The sequence below is a fragment of the Zonotrichia leucophrys genome, chromosome Z (assembly GCF_028769735.1).
Source record: "Zonotrichia leucophrys gambelii isolate GWCS_2022_RI chromosome Z, RI_Zleu_2.0, whole genome shotgun sequence".
NCBI lineage: Eukaryota > Metazoa > Chordata > Aves > Passeriformes > Passerellidae > Zonotrichia > Zonotrichia leucophrys.
In genome coordinates, this window is record NC_088200.1 from 18360661 (window position 1) to 18374297 (window position 13637).

Sequence of the window (13637 nt, forward strand, 5' to 3'; positions counted from 1 at the left end):
TGCGGCCGCGGCGCTCAGCTCATGGCGCTCCTCGGGCAGCGTCGGTGCGCCGCACATCGGGATGGGAGTATTCCCAGCGCTAGGCAGAAGCGAGGTAAGGGCAGATGGCGGGCGGGAGCTGCAGCGAGCCCGCCGGCTCCCAGAGCGACCGCACGGCTTCCCTGGGGCAGTGCGAGGCCGGGCTACAGGGCTGCTGCTCATCGTCCCCGCCCGAAGCTCCTCCTCCCGCTGCCGGTCGGTCCCAGGGCGCAGGGCTGACATCACGCCCGGGGTTTCCATCCGACCGCGGGAGGGGGAGGCTGAACGGAGCGACGGCGTGATGGCGGCGGTCGCCAGGACTTAGGAGTCGGCGGCGGAGCAGAGCTGCGCCCACCCCGGTTCTCCCTGCGCCCCTCCCAGCGTGGTCCTGACCCCATTGTTCGAGCGATAGAGCGAGCGAGCCCGCGGCGCGGGCAGCGCGGAGCCAGCAAGAGCAGCGGCGGCCGTCCAGGCCCGGCCGCGGCCGCGGGAGCCGCCCGCGACCCGGGGCTGCGGTACGAGCGGCAGTACGCCCCGCGGGGCGCATCGAGACCTCGGGCCTTGGGGGTCCCGGGGTGGGTTGGGCCGGTCGGGCCCCACGCACTGCAGGTAGGCAAAGGCCGCTATGGCTCCCTTCGCCGGCCGGGAGATGAAAGCCAGAGGGGGGCGGGCGGTGCGGAGGAAATGCGGGCCCGCTGCCGGTCTCGAGGGGGGTCGATGCCCGGCGCCGGGCTGGCTCGTCGGGCCCTCTGCCTGTTCTCTGTGGAGAAGAGGGAGGGATTCTCTGGGACCGAGGTGGGCAGTGTGGCCGAGGTGCTCCCGCGCGCTCCTGCGGGGGGAGCCACTGCGGAGCCACCCGGGCGGCCCGAGAGCGGTTCCGCTCCGGGCTGTGGGGGGCGGCGGGGAAAGCGATCGTGGAGGGCGGCGGCGATGGCCTTGGAAGCGCTGCCAGAGAGCGGCGCCCGTGCAGGCCGCGCCGATTGCGGTGCGAGCGGGCGGCGCTGCCCGCGCTCCCTGTGGGCGGGCAGCGAGAGAGCGGCGCGGGCGGTGGAGGATGAGGGTCGAGATCGGATGAGATCGGATCGGCCCGGGGCAGAGAGCAGGCGGCGGGGAGAAAGTTTTGCCGCCGCCCGCGATGTTTCCTGGGTGCCCAAGGCGCGGCGGTTCGTGCCGTCGCGGGATCTCCCGGCGCCCCCCGACTTCCCCGCGGGGTCCCCAGTTGTTCTTCGCGGCCCCGCTGTGGCTGCGGGTTTCCTTCCGATCTCGCTGCCGTTCCTCATCGCCATTGTTCGCGGTCCGGAGCGGCCCGGTGGTGTCAGCGGAGGGCAGTGTCCGCCTCAGGGCGAGAGTTCCCTCACCACCGCCTCCATGGGCTCGGGTTTGGGCTGTAGCTTGTTCTTGGGGAGCACGCCGGGGCAGGCAAGACCCTAATCGCCTTCACACCACTAAGTCCATGAGGGCGCGAGTTGATCTGATTATCACTGAGCTTGTACTTGCGGCCTATTTACCGTGAGCCTAAACTTTCTCTGGCTTCATCGAATACAGTACGAATACTCCTACACTCCTACGACTGCGTAGTAACCAGGCGTAGGAGACTAATGTATACGGAATAATGGTCATTCCATCTCTGGGACCTTGCTAATTTGATTTTGTGGAAGCTCATGTACAGTCTTTTATCTTCCTGCTCCTGCCCACAGCTGTAAGTGGGTCGCATTACGTGTGTTCCTGGAAATACTTGCACTATGTTTTGTGTATGAAATACATTTTACTAAGAAGATCCTAGCAGAACATTAATATTTACCTACCTCATTTAGTAGGCATTTTTTCTTTAATATTTAGATCTGTTTTGTTCTGCATTCAAAGTTGCAGGACAAAAGTTATGCCCAAAGTTAAGACATGAAGTATGGTGCAGATAGGCAGTAAATTGTTCTCAGCCCACAGTACTAATGCAAATGTAATTTCTGTAATTTTTCTTATTCTGGAGCTAGTAGTTCAGCAGAAATTTCCATCTTTATAGCACCATCAATGAAAAGTTGCATAAAGAAGCATAATGGCAAAAAGAAGTGCACTAGACAAACAAAAAGCAAAACAATTTTCCCCCTGCATTTTGTGTATTTTATTTACATGTTCCAGTTTTTAAAAAATAATTAATATGAAGACCTGTTGTTATCTGGCATTATTTTTTCTTGTTTTCACAGTTAGCAAGAATTTTTTTTTTCCTCAGAAAAGGAAATAGTGATAAAATGATCAGCCATGAACAGGTAACACACGCACAAAAAAAAAGCTTTTTTTGAGTTACAGACATGATGTCAAACATGCCCCTTTCACTGTTAGTGGGAAAAAAAAAGTTTATTTTTTAATTGCAAACATACTTTAAAATTGTGTTAATGTTTTCCTTTCCTGTTTTAGGTGTTTTGAGAGAAATCTTGAATACCTGCTGACAACACTAAAGCAAACCCGTACAGTGTCTGGAAAACATACAGAGTAGCAAGAAGTGGATTCCTGATATCCACCTTGTACCTTGAGTGGACTTCTATTTATTTTTTTAAACTTTTTAATATTTACAATGAATGGGCACAGTGATGAAGAAAGTGTAGGAAACAGCAGTGGAGAGTCAAGGTAAGCACTTGTTTATTTCAGTTATCCTTGGCTATGCATTTTCTTACATTTTATTTACTAAAACTAATTTATATGTGAACTGAATGCTGAAATGTGGTTAGAAGGCAGATCATCTTTAGGAAGACTGGCTTTGCTTTCCTACAGGTGCTTAATCTGCTTATTACATTCACATCATTTCAGCTAAGAATGGGAGTGATCATGTATACGTCTTACATAATAAAGCTGAAGTAGCATTAAAGCCATGTCAGCATCCAGCAGCTTAATATCTCTCTTGAGGAAAAAAAGTGCCTGAAAAAACAAATTCAAAACCACTGGATTAAAGTGTTAAAGCTATCCTCTATAAAGTGCAAGGCACACATGCATAATATATGTTGTATAAAACCCTAATTAGGGTGTCATTAAAAAAGCAGTGGTTCACGTCAATTTTTGATATGAAATACTTCATGATTCTGTCATTCTCAGAGCTGTCAGACTTGTGTAGCTGAAAGTGTTAACTTAGTTTTTGGAAGTGAAAGAACTGTTGTCCAGCTGTGTTCTTAACTAAAACAAAACCTAAAATCAGTTCTGTAATGTCAAATTACAGTCTTCTATGAAGTGCAGAATGTTAAGATGTATGGAGAAGGATTAGAATGTCCTTGTGTTTATGCAGGGTGACAGCCAGTTTGTAGGGTGTGGAATTAAGTTCACTTACTAAAACAGTTCTAAGTTCAAAAAGCCCCTCCTGTGCTACAAAGTTCAGATTTCTAAAACTGGAAGTATGATAAACCTAGATGTTTAAAAATCAGTTTACCAATAAAAGGTGAGCATTAGACTTCTCCTCTAAGAGGTGGTTTGTGACTGTGCTGTTTTTCTGCCCCTCTTCCTGTCAGATTACAGCCTGTTCAACTGGTTAGCTAATTCTTTCAGTCAGAGGGCCATAAAGAAAACTACGTTCTGCAGACTATGAAACTTCCAGCTGGGTAGAGAGAGATCTGAATTATTGCCTCAAGAGAAGAAATGCAAGAACAACATATAACTGCCAGCTAATCAGACAGCCTGTGCTGGCCATCAAACTTCTGCAGTGTATGATGGACTGGGAAGACAGGGAAGAGAGAATTGTTTAGGAGACCCTGGGTACAAATCACAAGGAGATTTATGAACAGTGAAACTAAAGAGACTTTAATTATTGTGTATTTTTATGTCAAGATTCTGGTTATATGCAGAAGTTTTCAAATTTGTGAATAATTTGTAAGTTCTTAACACACAGTAATTTTTGAAGATTTCTGCTTCTTATAAAGTTGATAATGTTACAGTTAAAAAACAAGTATGAAGTCTCTTATGGGAAATAATATTGCTTGTTGCTTAAAAAAAAAGGCAAAACAAAACCTTCAAGGAACATGAACCTACCTGGGACAAGTTAGCATGTGGATTTTGTTACTGCTTTAAAGAAACCACCTTGCTAAAGGTCTATGGAGAAGCTATTTTGTATTGAACTGTGATTGCTCATAACTATCTGTGTATCAAAGTTACTTAAAAGCCATAGCAGTTCATAAGACTAAAGTAATTAAATGTCATAAAGTTCCCATGAATTTAATGAAAAATAAGTATCAGGAGGATGCACAGTGCTCAAAACTTCGTTTTGCCTGGATAGTGAGACTTTATTCTTCCTCTTAAATGTCCTGCTGAGCACATTTTAAAACTTTAAAATTTTAAAATCCAAACAACTCTTTTTCCTAGACTTGTGTCACTTGATAACCTTGTAGTCTAATTCACAGGCCTTGGAAAGTTTATTTTTATGTTCATTATCAGAAAGCTGTTTGTATAAGTGAAGCAAGAAAACTTGGCATTTAAAATGATGGAACTCTCTTCTATCTAACCTAGTTCCATTATTAAAATAATGCAAAATATTTTTATATGACTTAGCCTTGGTTTATAGCTGAGCATTTTTTACTTTAATGTGTAGATTTCGAGTACTCGAGATGATTTTCACCCTGAGGTACCTTAGCAAGCTGCAGCTGTAGACAGATACTTTACTGTAACTTGGGATTTGTTGCTGTAATTATCCTTCTGATCTGGATGTGTGATTTTAGAGAATGAAGGTAAAAATTGGCAACAGAATATGTTTCCTAAGCTTGTAGTGATCTCATTCTGTTCAGAATGCTAGGGGTGGAAATGAAATAAGTGAAGAAAGCAATTGAGAACTGCTGCTGGGAGTGAATTGCAAAGAAGATCAAATTCAAGAATTAGCAGGAAAAAAGAAGAGGTGAAGATGAGTACAGTGATCATCTAAGACGCAGCATTGGTGTTAAGTAGGAGAAGTCTGAAAATTTGTGTCAGTTTGCAAATTTGATACTTCAAAAGTGCAGTAAAGCAGTTCACTTGCCTTTGGTATATGATGTCAAGTTCCATTCCTGTGTTGTTTTATTTTCATTCATTTCAAATTTTCATTCATTTTATGGAAACACCATGACTTGAAAAAGTTGTTGAAAGCTTGTAGTATTCTCAGCAGTAGGAGGGCTGGAGAAGGAACTGACCTTTGACTTGGTGCACTGTGGTACGGGATTGTAGCTTGCCTTTATTCACCGTGTCTAGCTATGAAGGTGATTATTTTTTCTTAAGTGAGAAGAATGAACAGTTTGCCACACTGCTTCATACCTTTCCAGCATTGCATCTATTAATCTGTCTGCTAGATCACTAGAAAACTTTCCCTGGTTGCAGGTATTCATCCTGAAGTTCTCTTTTGCTACAGGTGGAAAAGTGCATGGCCATACCATTTGGACTTTCTTTGGCTATTTCAGCCTCTGAAGCTCTAAATCACTACTAAAACTGAGCATGATGGAAATTGTTGTAAACATTGTTAATTAGTCTTGTTTCTTTGTGTTCCAGTTTCTGTCCAGTAATCACAATGGAGTCTAGTTTCCAGTTTCTTGTTTACTAGAAATAACTATTCTGTAATGTTTTATGTAGCTCAAGGTAAAATATCACAGATACTATTCATCTGGATAGCAAGTGGGTGTAGACGCAGACTTATTAGTAATATGCTGAGAAGCTTACTCAAGCAGAGGATCTTCATATAGTGTTCTTGATGTCCTTCAGTACAATTCATCATATAAACTTCAATATGAATACATACATTCAAATTACATAGCAATAAGAAAGCTTAATCAGCAAGGAAGGGCAGTTGTACCTGAACTGCAAGACAAGTGCCAGGTAGAACAAGGACTGCAGCAATGAAATGTTTGCACTATTTGAATAACAATCTGATTTCCTATCTCTTTGCTGTTATGTGTTTCTGCAGAACAAGGTATAGAGGACTTGTGCATACCTTTCTTTCCTAGGTAAAAAGGCATGTGCTCAGTGTTGCTTGAGTGGAAGGTAGCTGGCCATTTTTGCAGTAAGCAGGAAGCAGCTGTTTACACCAAAGGCTTCTACAAGTTTTTACACCTGAAAGTGGATGTTAAAATAAGAGAGGAATTTCAGTGGGTTTAATTTGTTTTGTGGACTGCACAATCTGTGAACCACATAATTAAGTAAACAGTAAAGACATGGTCAACAGGCTTCAATTTACTATAAATGCATACCTTCCATCGAAAGTAAAGAAGATTTGTTTAAAGCCGTGACTTTAGGTTCTCGCTTTCCTGAAATCTAAGTGGGAGTTAAAATAGAAATTGACCAAGCATATTTGCAGAATTACTTGTATGCACTGACTTCTTTTTAGTAGGAGTTTAATAGATGGTATTAGTAAAAGTGTATACAGCAAGAGAGAGCCTATAAATAAAACTGTATATATTTAGATACATATTTACTGCACAGGAATTCTCAGATCAATGAAAGTACGTGAATGGTAAAGAAAACTGTTGGTAGCATGAACTGTAAAGAGCTAGTGGATAAAGCAAACTCTTTGCAGTATTTTTCTCCTTAATTAACAAATGGTTATTTTATCAGGAACAATCTCTTAAAAAATTAAGCATACTAAAGTATGATAAGATGTCCAAATCCAAGTTAAAAGCATCTTTCCCCTTCTTTTTGGAAGAGTTCAGAGAGAACATGTATCCAAGCCCAAGTATTTTTTTCCTAGAAACCTTTCTAACTAAAAGAAAAAAATAAAAATTCATGGTCTGGCTCTTGATCTGCATGTGATCTTAACTTTGGTTTTGTAACTCTTGCTGAATTTATCCCTGTGTTCAACTGGATGTCACATACCTGTACCACATATTTTAAATTAAATTCCTTTACTCTAGAAGTTCCAGGATTTTAGCTGATGCAAGCTTTTCATGTTCCTCCAAACTAAGTGTTATGATACCAGCAGTGTATACATCAGACCTGTCCAGATGTGGTCCCTCAGCTGTCTTCAACTGTTTTCTTTGTTTGGTTGGGTTTTTTTTTTTGTTTGTTTGTTTGGGTTTTTAAAGGTTTGTTTTGTTTGTTTGTTAAATTCCATGTAATTCTTTTTGCTGGTAGTCTCTAAGGAGTTTCCAGTAAAGACATCATTGTGTTGCTGCTGGATCCAGCTATGTGTTGAAGGTTTCTCAGATTACAGAACAAAGTAGTAGACCCCTGGTAATCACTCATACCTCCTGCCTGTGAAGGGTTCCTGGAACAACTTTGTGCTCTTAAGATGCGTGACTTGCATCTTTCAAATAAAGACTGTAGTTCATACGTTCATTAAAGTTGGTAGGTATCAGTTTAATTTTGATAACATTGCTTTGCTTACAGTAGTAGCAGCAAATAATTAGTCTGCAGGACAGGAAACACAATATGGGTGAATGTTAGCCCATACCAGGAAAATTCAGTGCAGTTCATACTCTGTAATAGCTGAGAACAGGAAATAACATTTGGCAGATTGAACATTATATTCTTGTGCCCTCTGTTCTTTACTGGCAGTGATGAATAAGATAAATCTGCCTTATGCATTGTAATTAAGTTAAATACTTAAGATTTCTGGAAGAAATAAAACTATTTACATGACATTTGCATATAGAAACTTACTTGTAATTTTATGAGTTTGGCATTTAGTATCTATTACTTCTGCATATTTTGAATAGGTTCTTCAAATACCTATGCTTTTCTTCCTTCAGCTTTTTTTAAAAAACCCAGCAACCAAGCATCAAAGGAGGCAGTCCATTGTCATCTCAGTTAAGTTTCAAAGACTTTGCAGATAGTAATCTCTACTTCTTAGTGTGTTGAGCTTTGGTTTGCTTAAATTGTTACACTCTGATTTACTAGCCTTGAAACAGAAGGTAACTAAGGTAACATTGTCTAATGAATGCACTTGAAATCAGTGATGTTAAATTAGCTGTTATTGGATCAGTTACTGTCCTAGACAGGAGTCTAAATTTTCTGTCAGTTCTTCCAGAATGTGACTTGTTTAGCTTTCCATTTTAGGATTTATATTCCTAGTGCCTAGTTTCTCATTGTATGATCCTCTCAGGGGCATCTTGTTCTAAAGAATCAACTAGTGAAGCTGAACTTTAGACTGTGGCAGCTAAACTAATGGCTGTGTGGCAGGATACTTGTTTTGAGCATTTCAGCAGATGAAGAAAATGTCAGCTAAGCTACTAAAAATCTGTCTGAAACTTCTGTATGTGTTTTCCTATGACTTTCAGAAACTGAAGCAATTGCATTTCAAAAACTGGTAAATGGGCTCTAAATTTGCAGTGATGCTGCTAGACACTGCAGTGTGGTTTGAGTTCTCTATACTGTTGCCTGTTTAATCAGTCACATCTGCAGTTCCATGTGCAGGAATGGAGAGGTGTTACACCATGTAGTAGATGTGCTAAAATTGAATAATACTAAAGATGCCTTTTTCATTTGAAATTGGTTTCGTGTTTTTTCCTAGATTCTATGTTGATTTCCACTGGTTTATGCCTTGGTTTCAGGACAGCAGTCTCAAGAAATACTGCGTGATTGTTCCTACTTGTTTCTTCAACATTTTCATAGATGCTTAAGGATGTTTATGAGAACAGAAGTAGCTTTGAAAAGCTTTGTCTTCTCTTTGACACCATAGGGGACATTGGAGAGGGCAAAAATATCAGTGTCAGAAAAAGTGGTTTTTATATATCCTCACCAATAGATGAATGTATTGGTGAGGACTGAATGTGTTTTCAAAGTGTGGCAGGGCATACTGTTCCCAGTATGAATTGTGTAAATATTTCTGTAACTCAGAGCAAAGGTAGGAGCAGTTAAAGAGAAGCTTTACAGTTCTGTTTCTCGTTTCTGTGTTCCCCTTTTACTATGAGGAGATGACAGATGTAAATGCTCACTTTGAATCCATGTGTGTAAATGTATATCCCTCTTCTTAAGTAATTCCATTTCTACTCTTAAGTTTAGCATCTAGCATACTAGGATTTAATCTGAATTACTGCTCATGTGGAAGAGTGTCATAGTTAATTTTGCAAAATGGACTACAGACTGATGTTTGTTTTTAATAACCAAGGCTTGCTCCTTCTCTGGGTGAAGGAGGACATCTCTCCTTTACCTTTTTTGTTTAATGCCTTGGTGCAGTGGTCTCCAAAATTGTTGTTTGTGCATTCCTGTCAATATTTCGGCATGCATCTCAATGTATATATATTTTATTTATGAAGTATATAAATGTAGTAATGCTTGTACTAAAATCTACCTTTATAAAACATATACAAGAATTAGAAAACTTCAAATTATGAGATAAATATTTAATATTTGAAAATATTAGATTTTTATTGGTAAAATAACTATTTTAGCACTTAATAAAAATATTAAGAATATTCTTGTTTAGTAATATCTTGGTTTAACATTTTGTGACACAGTGTCTTGAAGGTATGGTTCCTCATTAAGTTTATTTTGTTACCTTATTTTAATGACTAGTACATCTAAGAAGATACCCAGCAGAGATACATGGCTTCATATGGAAGAAGTGCATTGTCTACTGCACTTACTAAGCTGTAGTACTATTTTTTTCAATCCCATCAACTAATTATGTGAAGGTTTTTATTGTATTTTGTCTAGTAAATTTCCAAGTACCCTGTCAGTCATTTCATGCATGTTAATCTGAAGGGGTTGCAGTTTTCATGTTTTTAACAAATGGGTTCAAAACCCACTGAAACTTCTTGGAAGATTTTCATAAAGGCTTGAAATTTTTATCCCCCAGCTTTTAATGTGTATAAATACAATAGTTTTGTTAGGGAACATGCATTGGTTTTAGTAATATGATCATATAATTATGGAAACATTTCCAAACATCTGTTTTCAAAACGCTATCTCTATGGCATGAGTTTCTTTTGAAAAGCACCTGCTTTTTAACTGTTAAAATGTCACCTTCACTTGGAAGGGATATATAAAGTCTGTTTATTATTTTCAAAAATATCTGCTAGGTAGCATACTACTGGTAACAAATTATTTCCACAGAAATGGTCAATATATTTGAAGCACTCTTCTTTTTAAAACAAACAAATATTCCTTGTTGACAGTGCTTCTTAGCAGTTAAACCTCTTATGGCATAAATAGTTTCTTAAGTTAATTTCCTATCTTGTCACAAAATACGGTAAATATTTTACTATTTAATAGACTTATATTCTTAAAATTGAGAACGTCAGTGACTTCCTACATTCTTCTGGCTCCAGATTCTTTGCTGCAATAGCTTGCCGGTTGTTGATGGAGTGGATGAATTTATTTTGTCTGCAATCTCTTACCACCCTTACTAGACTCTGTTTTTTATTCCAATCAAAGCAACCACACATTCCCAGTTATATTTGCATAGTTTTTTCATAAAACTTTTTTTTCACTTTTTTTAATTAAAGAAGTAGTTTACTGTTGATAAAGTAATTTCTCTAATGCTTTTCCTTTAGTGGCTTAGGAAAAGTAATTTTTAATGTACCTCATTATTGAAATTCCTGAATTTGAGACATGTTAGAAACATCTGTACTTTCATCCAATTGTAGAGCAAACCTTCTGAAACTGATGATTTGTTCTAGTACTTGTTTTTTCAAATCTGCAGCAATGTTTTCTATGTGTCTTTGAACAGCATTTGCTGTCAAAGAAATGAGCTTCAGTTTGTCACTGCAGTTTTCCATGCATTATTTTACCTGTTTTTAAGTCACAAAAAATCAATTCTCAGATGGCATGATGGTTTTTTCCCCCTTGCTCTTAGGTAAGAAAACCTCAGAGTAGGCTGCTACTTTAATTTATCATTAAAAAAAGGGACATTTTTTAAAGTACAAGATTTGCTATTATTGCATTACTTGAAACATTGCTGGAAAAAATGAAAGTTTATCTTTGTGTTTTGGATGGTTAGTTTTCAGGTGTCTTGTTAATTGTGATGGTTTCATGCTACCATTGGCTAATATCTCAAGATATACACATTTAGGGTACGAGTAATTGTTAACAATGGTAAGCAGTATTTTGAATAGTCTTGATAACTGAAATTTTCTTTAATCCAAATTCTTGTCAGATGTCATTAATTGTCATTGTTTGTTACCTTGGGAGTGTGGCTTATGAAGAGCTTGTACTGTAATAGGAGTGTAGTGCTGCCATTTTCTTTTCACATGCACCCACAGTACTTTGAGTCCATTGTTTCCTTACAGGACTCTTTTTAAACTACTCCATTCTGTAAGGGTTAATTTGGTTAAAACTAAGTAATACTATCCAGGAATCCACCTCATCGGGCAGAGATAAGCTGCGCACAGGTCTCTCTCACTTGCTCTCACTTGCGCACAGAAGGAATGGAGTGATTGCGCCACTGTCACCCCTCTGGGTTGTGGAGCAGATACTTACCCCAGGGCCCCTCAACTGCCTTAAGTGACACCGGGCCATCAGACAGACATACGGGCTGAGTGAGCTTACAGGTGTCAAACTGTTGGCGATGGAGAGAGACTGGGAAGACTGATTCATTGATCAATATCCAATTTTAATGTTGGATACAAACGCTTATATACTATTTCAGAGAGACTAGTAATGTGTACTACAGTGATTAAGTTAAAATCACATACACAAACTTAAGCATATAACATTTCTTGCTTGCAGAGTTTAATGGGATTTTTTTTCTGATAAACGTGTCTGATTTAGTCTTCTTGCAATCTAGGTCTAATTTTCAAAGTTCCATTCGCTTTTGCCAAGTCATCCTGTAATCAAATCTCTTATGTTAACCAGGTCCAAAGTCCATTATCTGTCTTGTGTCCCCCAACATTCCAGCATCAAATCATTTATTAAATAGTTGAATATTTGTAGAGTTTAGTTTGTGTTTTGGGGTCTCCTTGCCTCCCCTTCCTTCCTTTTTGTCCCTTGCTGTCCTTCCCATCCTTTCCTTTCTTGCATTTCATAGGTTGTTACTTGGTTTGGGTGGGGTTTTTTGCTTTGTTTGTTTGTTTTAGATAAAAATTAAATCTTTCAGTTCCAATGTATTCTTTACATACCCCCACTGATTGTTTTGTCTGCTTATGTGCACTCCTCTTTGATAACCATTGTCTTCATGTGCCAGTTTTCACTCATCAGTGAAGTGTTGGTGAGGCTGGGAGAAGGGGAAGCTGTTTCTCATTCATAAAGCACCTTAGTGCAAATACTGCAGCTCCAAGGCTGAGCTCCTTGGAGCATGATAAAGCCTTTAGGTAAATCCTGGCATTCCTCACATCAGTTTGAAGTATGGATTGTCTTTATCACTAGGAAGGCTGTCTTTAAGAGATAGTTTCTCAGCTAAGTCCTGAGGCAGGGTCAGTCTGGCTCATGCAATAATGTGAAGCAACGACTCATTGTTTTGTTCTACGTGTGAAACAAAAGTAGAAGTACAGATAATGTCCCAGTGATGTTACATCTGCAGAGGCAAAGTGCTAGAAATCATTGGTCTCTGTGTGTTAAATTGATATGATATAGTAACTGCTAGTATCTATGCCTAATAGAAGTTGAAATGGAAAACTGCTGCTGCACTGGGTTTTCAGTAAGACTTAATTTTTACTGCCCCATTTTTTCATTATGGACATTGTTTAAGAGATATGGCTACAAAATGCCATGGATATATTTAACTTTTCCATTTGTTGTAAGGGAAAACGTATTTCTTTATTCTCCTCTTTACATAATTCTTTTCCCTTTGTCCCAAATAAGTCTGTGCACATTTTGGTGGATTTGTTCATTGTTAGAAAAAGTTACATAGGTCTATGCTTTTACTTCATTGCTGCTGCTTTTTTACAGGTGTTTTGTAAAAAACAAATAAGGTGCTTCTTTATATCGAAAGTGGATTGTTAGTTGAATCTGATATCGGTGTAAAACTGCTTTGCATGAGATATGTGAAGAAATAAAAAAAAAAACAGTTGATAATCAACTATTCTTTCTGTCTGTCTTGCAGATACAGAACTTTATAGCTAATTAATAACTAATTCTTGGAATGAAAAATTATATTCAATTTCTGTTTGAATAGATACCTAGTCCTGTTAGACAACAGAGGTTTTGTTGTTGTTGTATTTCTACAAAAATGTTTTCTTTAAACTGCTGTATTACACAAAATATTATCATTAAAAATGCTAGACAAATACTTTATTTTTCTTAAGTACGGGAAAAGCAAAAGGACAGTATGCATCCAGAAGAGTATAAAATTTTGATCTTGGCATAAACATGCTCTCTTTTGGGTCTTTGACTTATAGAAAGAAAATTTTTTCTCTAATATTGAAAATATTTTGCACGCTGAAAACTGAGCCCTAAACCTGTAGTTCTTCCTGTAGATGTGTTTTTTGCCTTATGTGCCGCATCTCTGTTACTGTTGCTTCAAATCCTTCATGTTTCTGTGGAGGGAAGTTCTTTGAAGTATGGAGTGTTGCAGCTGTCGGGGATTTGTAATGTTCTATCTCATGCCATGCTGCTTGTCTATACTGTCTTAAAGATCTGCAATTTGTCGTTATGCAGAGCTTATATATTATTCGACTCTCTATCTCCTTTGAAAACAAGAGCTTTAGGTTTCTGACTTATAGTGCTATCTTTGTAAGTTTGTGCCTATAAGTTTCAGGCTGAAAGAGTGTATGACAGTACATGATAAAAGAAACATTGCTTTGGTAGCCCTCAAG

General features: G+C 39.3%; 1 protein-coding gene across 2 annotated transcripts in view; it reads left to right on the forward strand.

Annotated features, from left to right (window-relative positions):
* The first annotated feature begins 270 nt into the window (after window positions 1-270).
* CHD1 (chromodomain helicase DNA binding protein 1) overlaps window positions 271-13637 on the forward strand; it is a 54753-nt gene continuing 41386 nt past the window's right edge. For both annotated transcript variants that reach the window (XM_064735272.1, XM_064735273.1), the window contains exons 1-2: window positions 271-627; window positions 2428-2637. In XM_064735272.1, the coding sequence (XP_064591342.1) occupies window positions 2585-2637 (53 nt within the window). In that variant the 5' untranslated portion in view covers window positions 271-627; window positions 2428-2584. The remainder of the gene's footprint in view (window positions 628-2427; window positions 2638-13637) is intronic.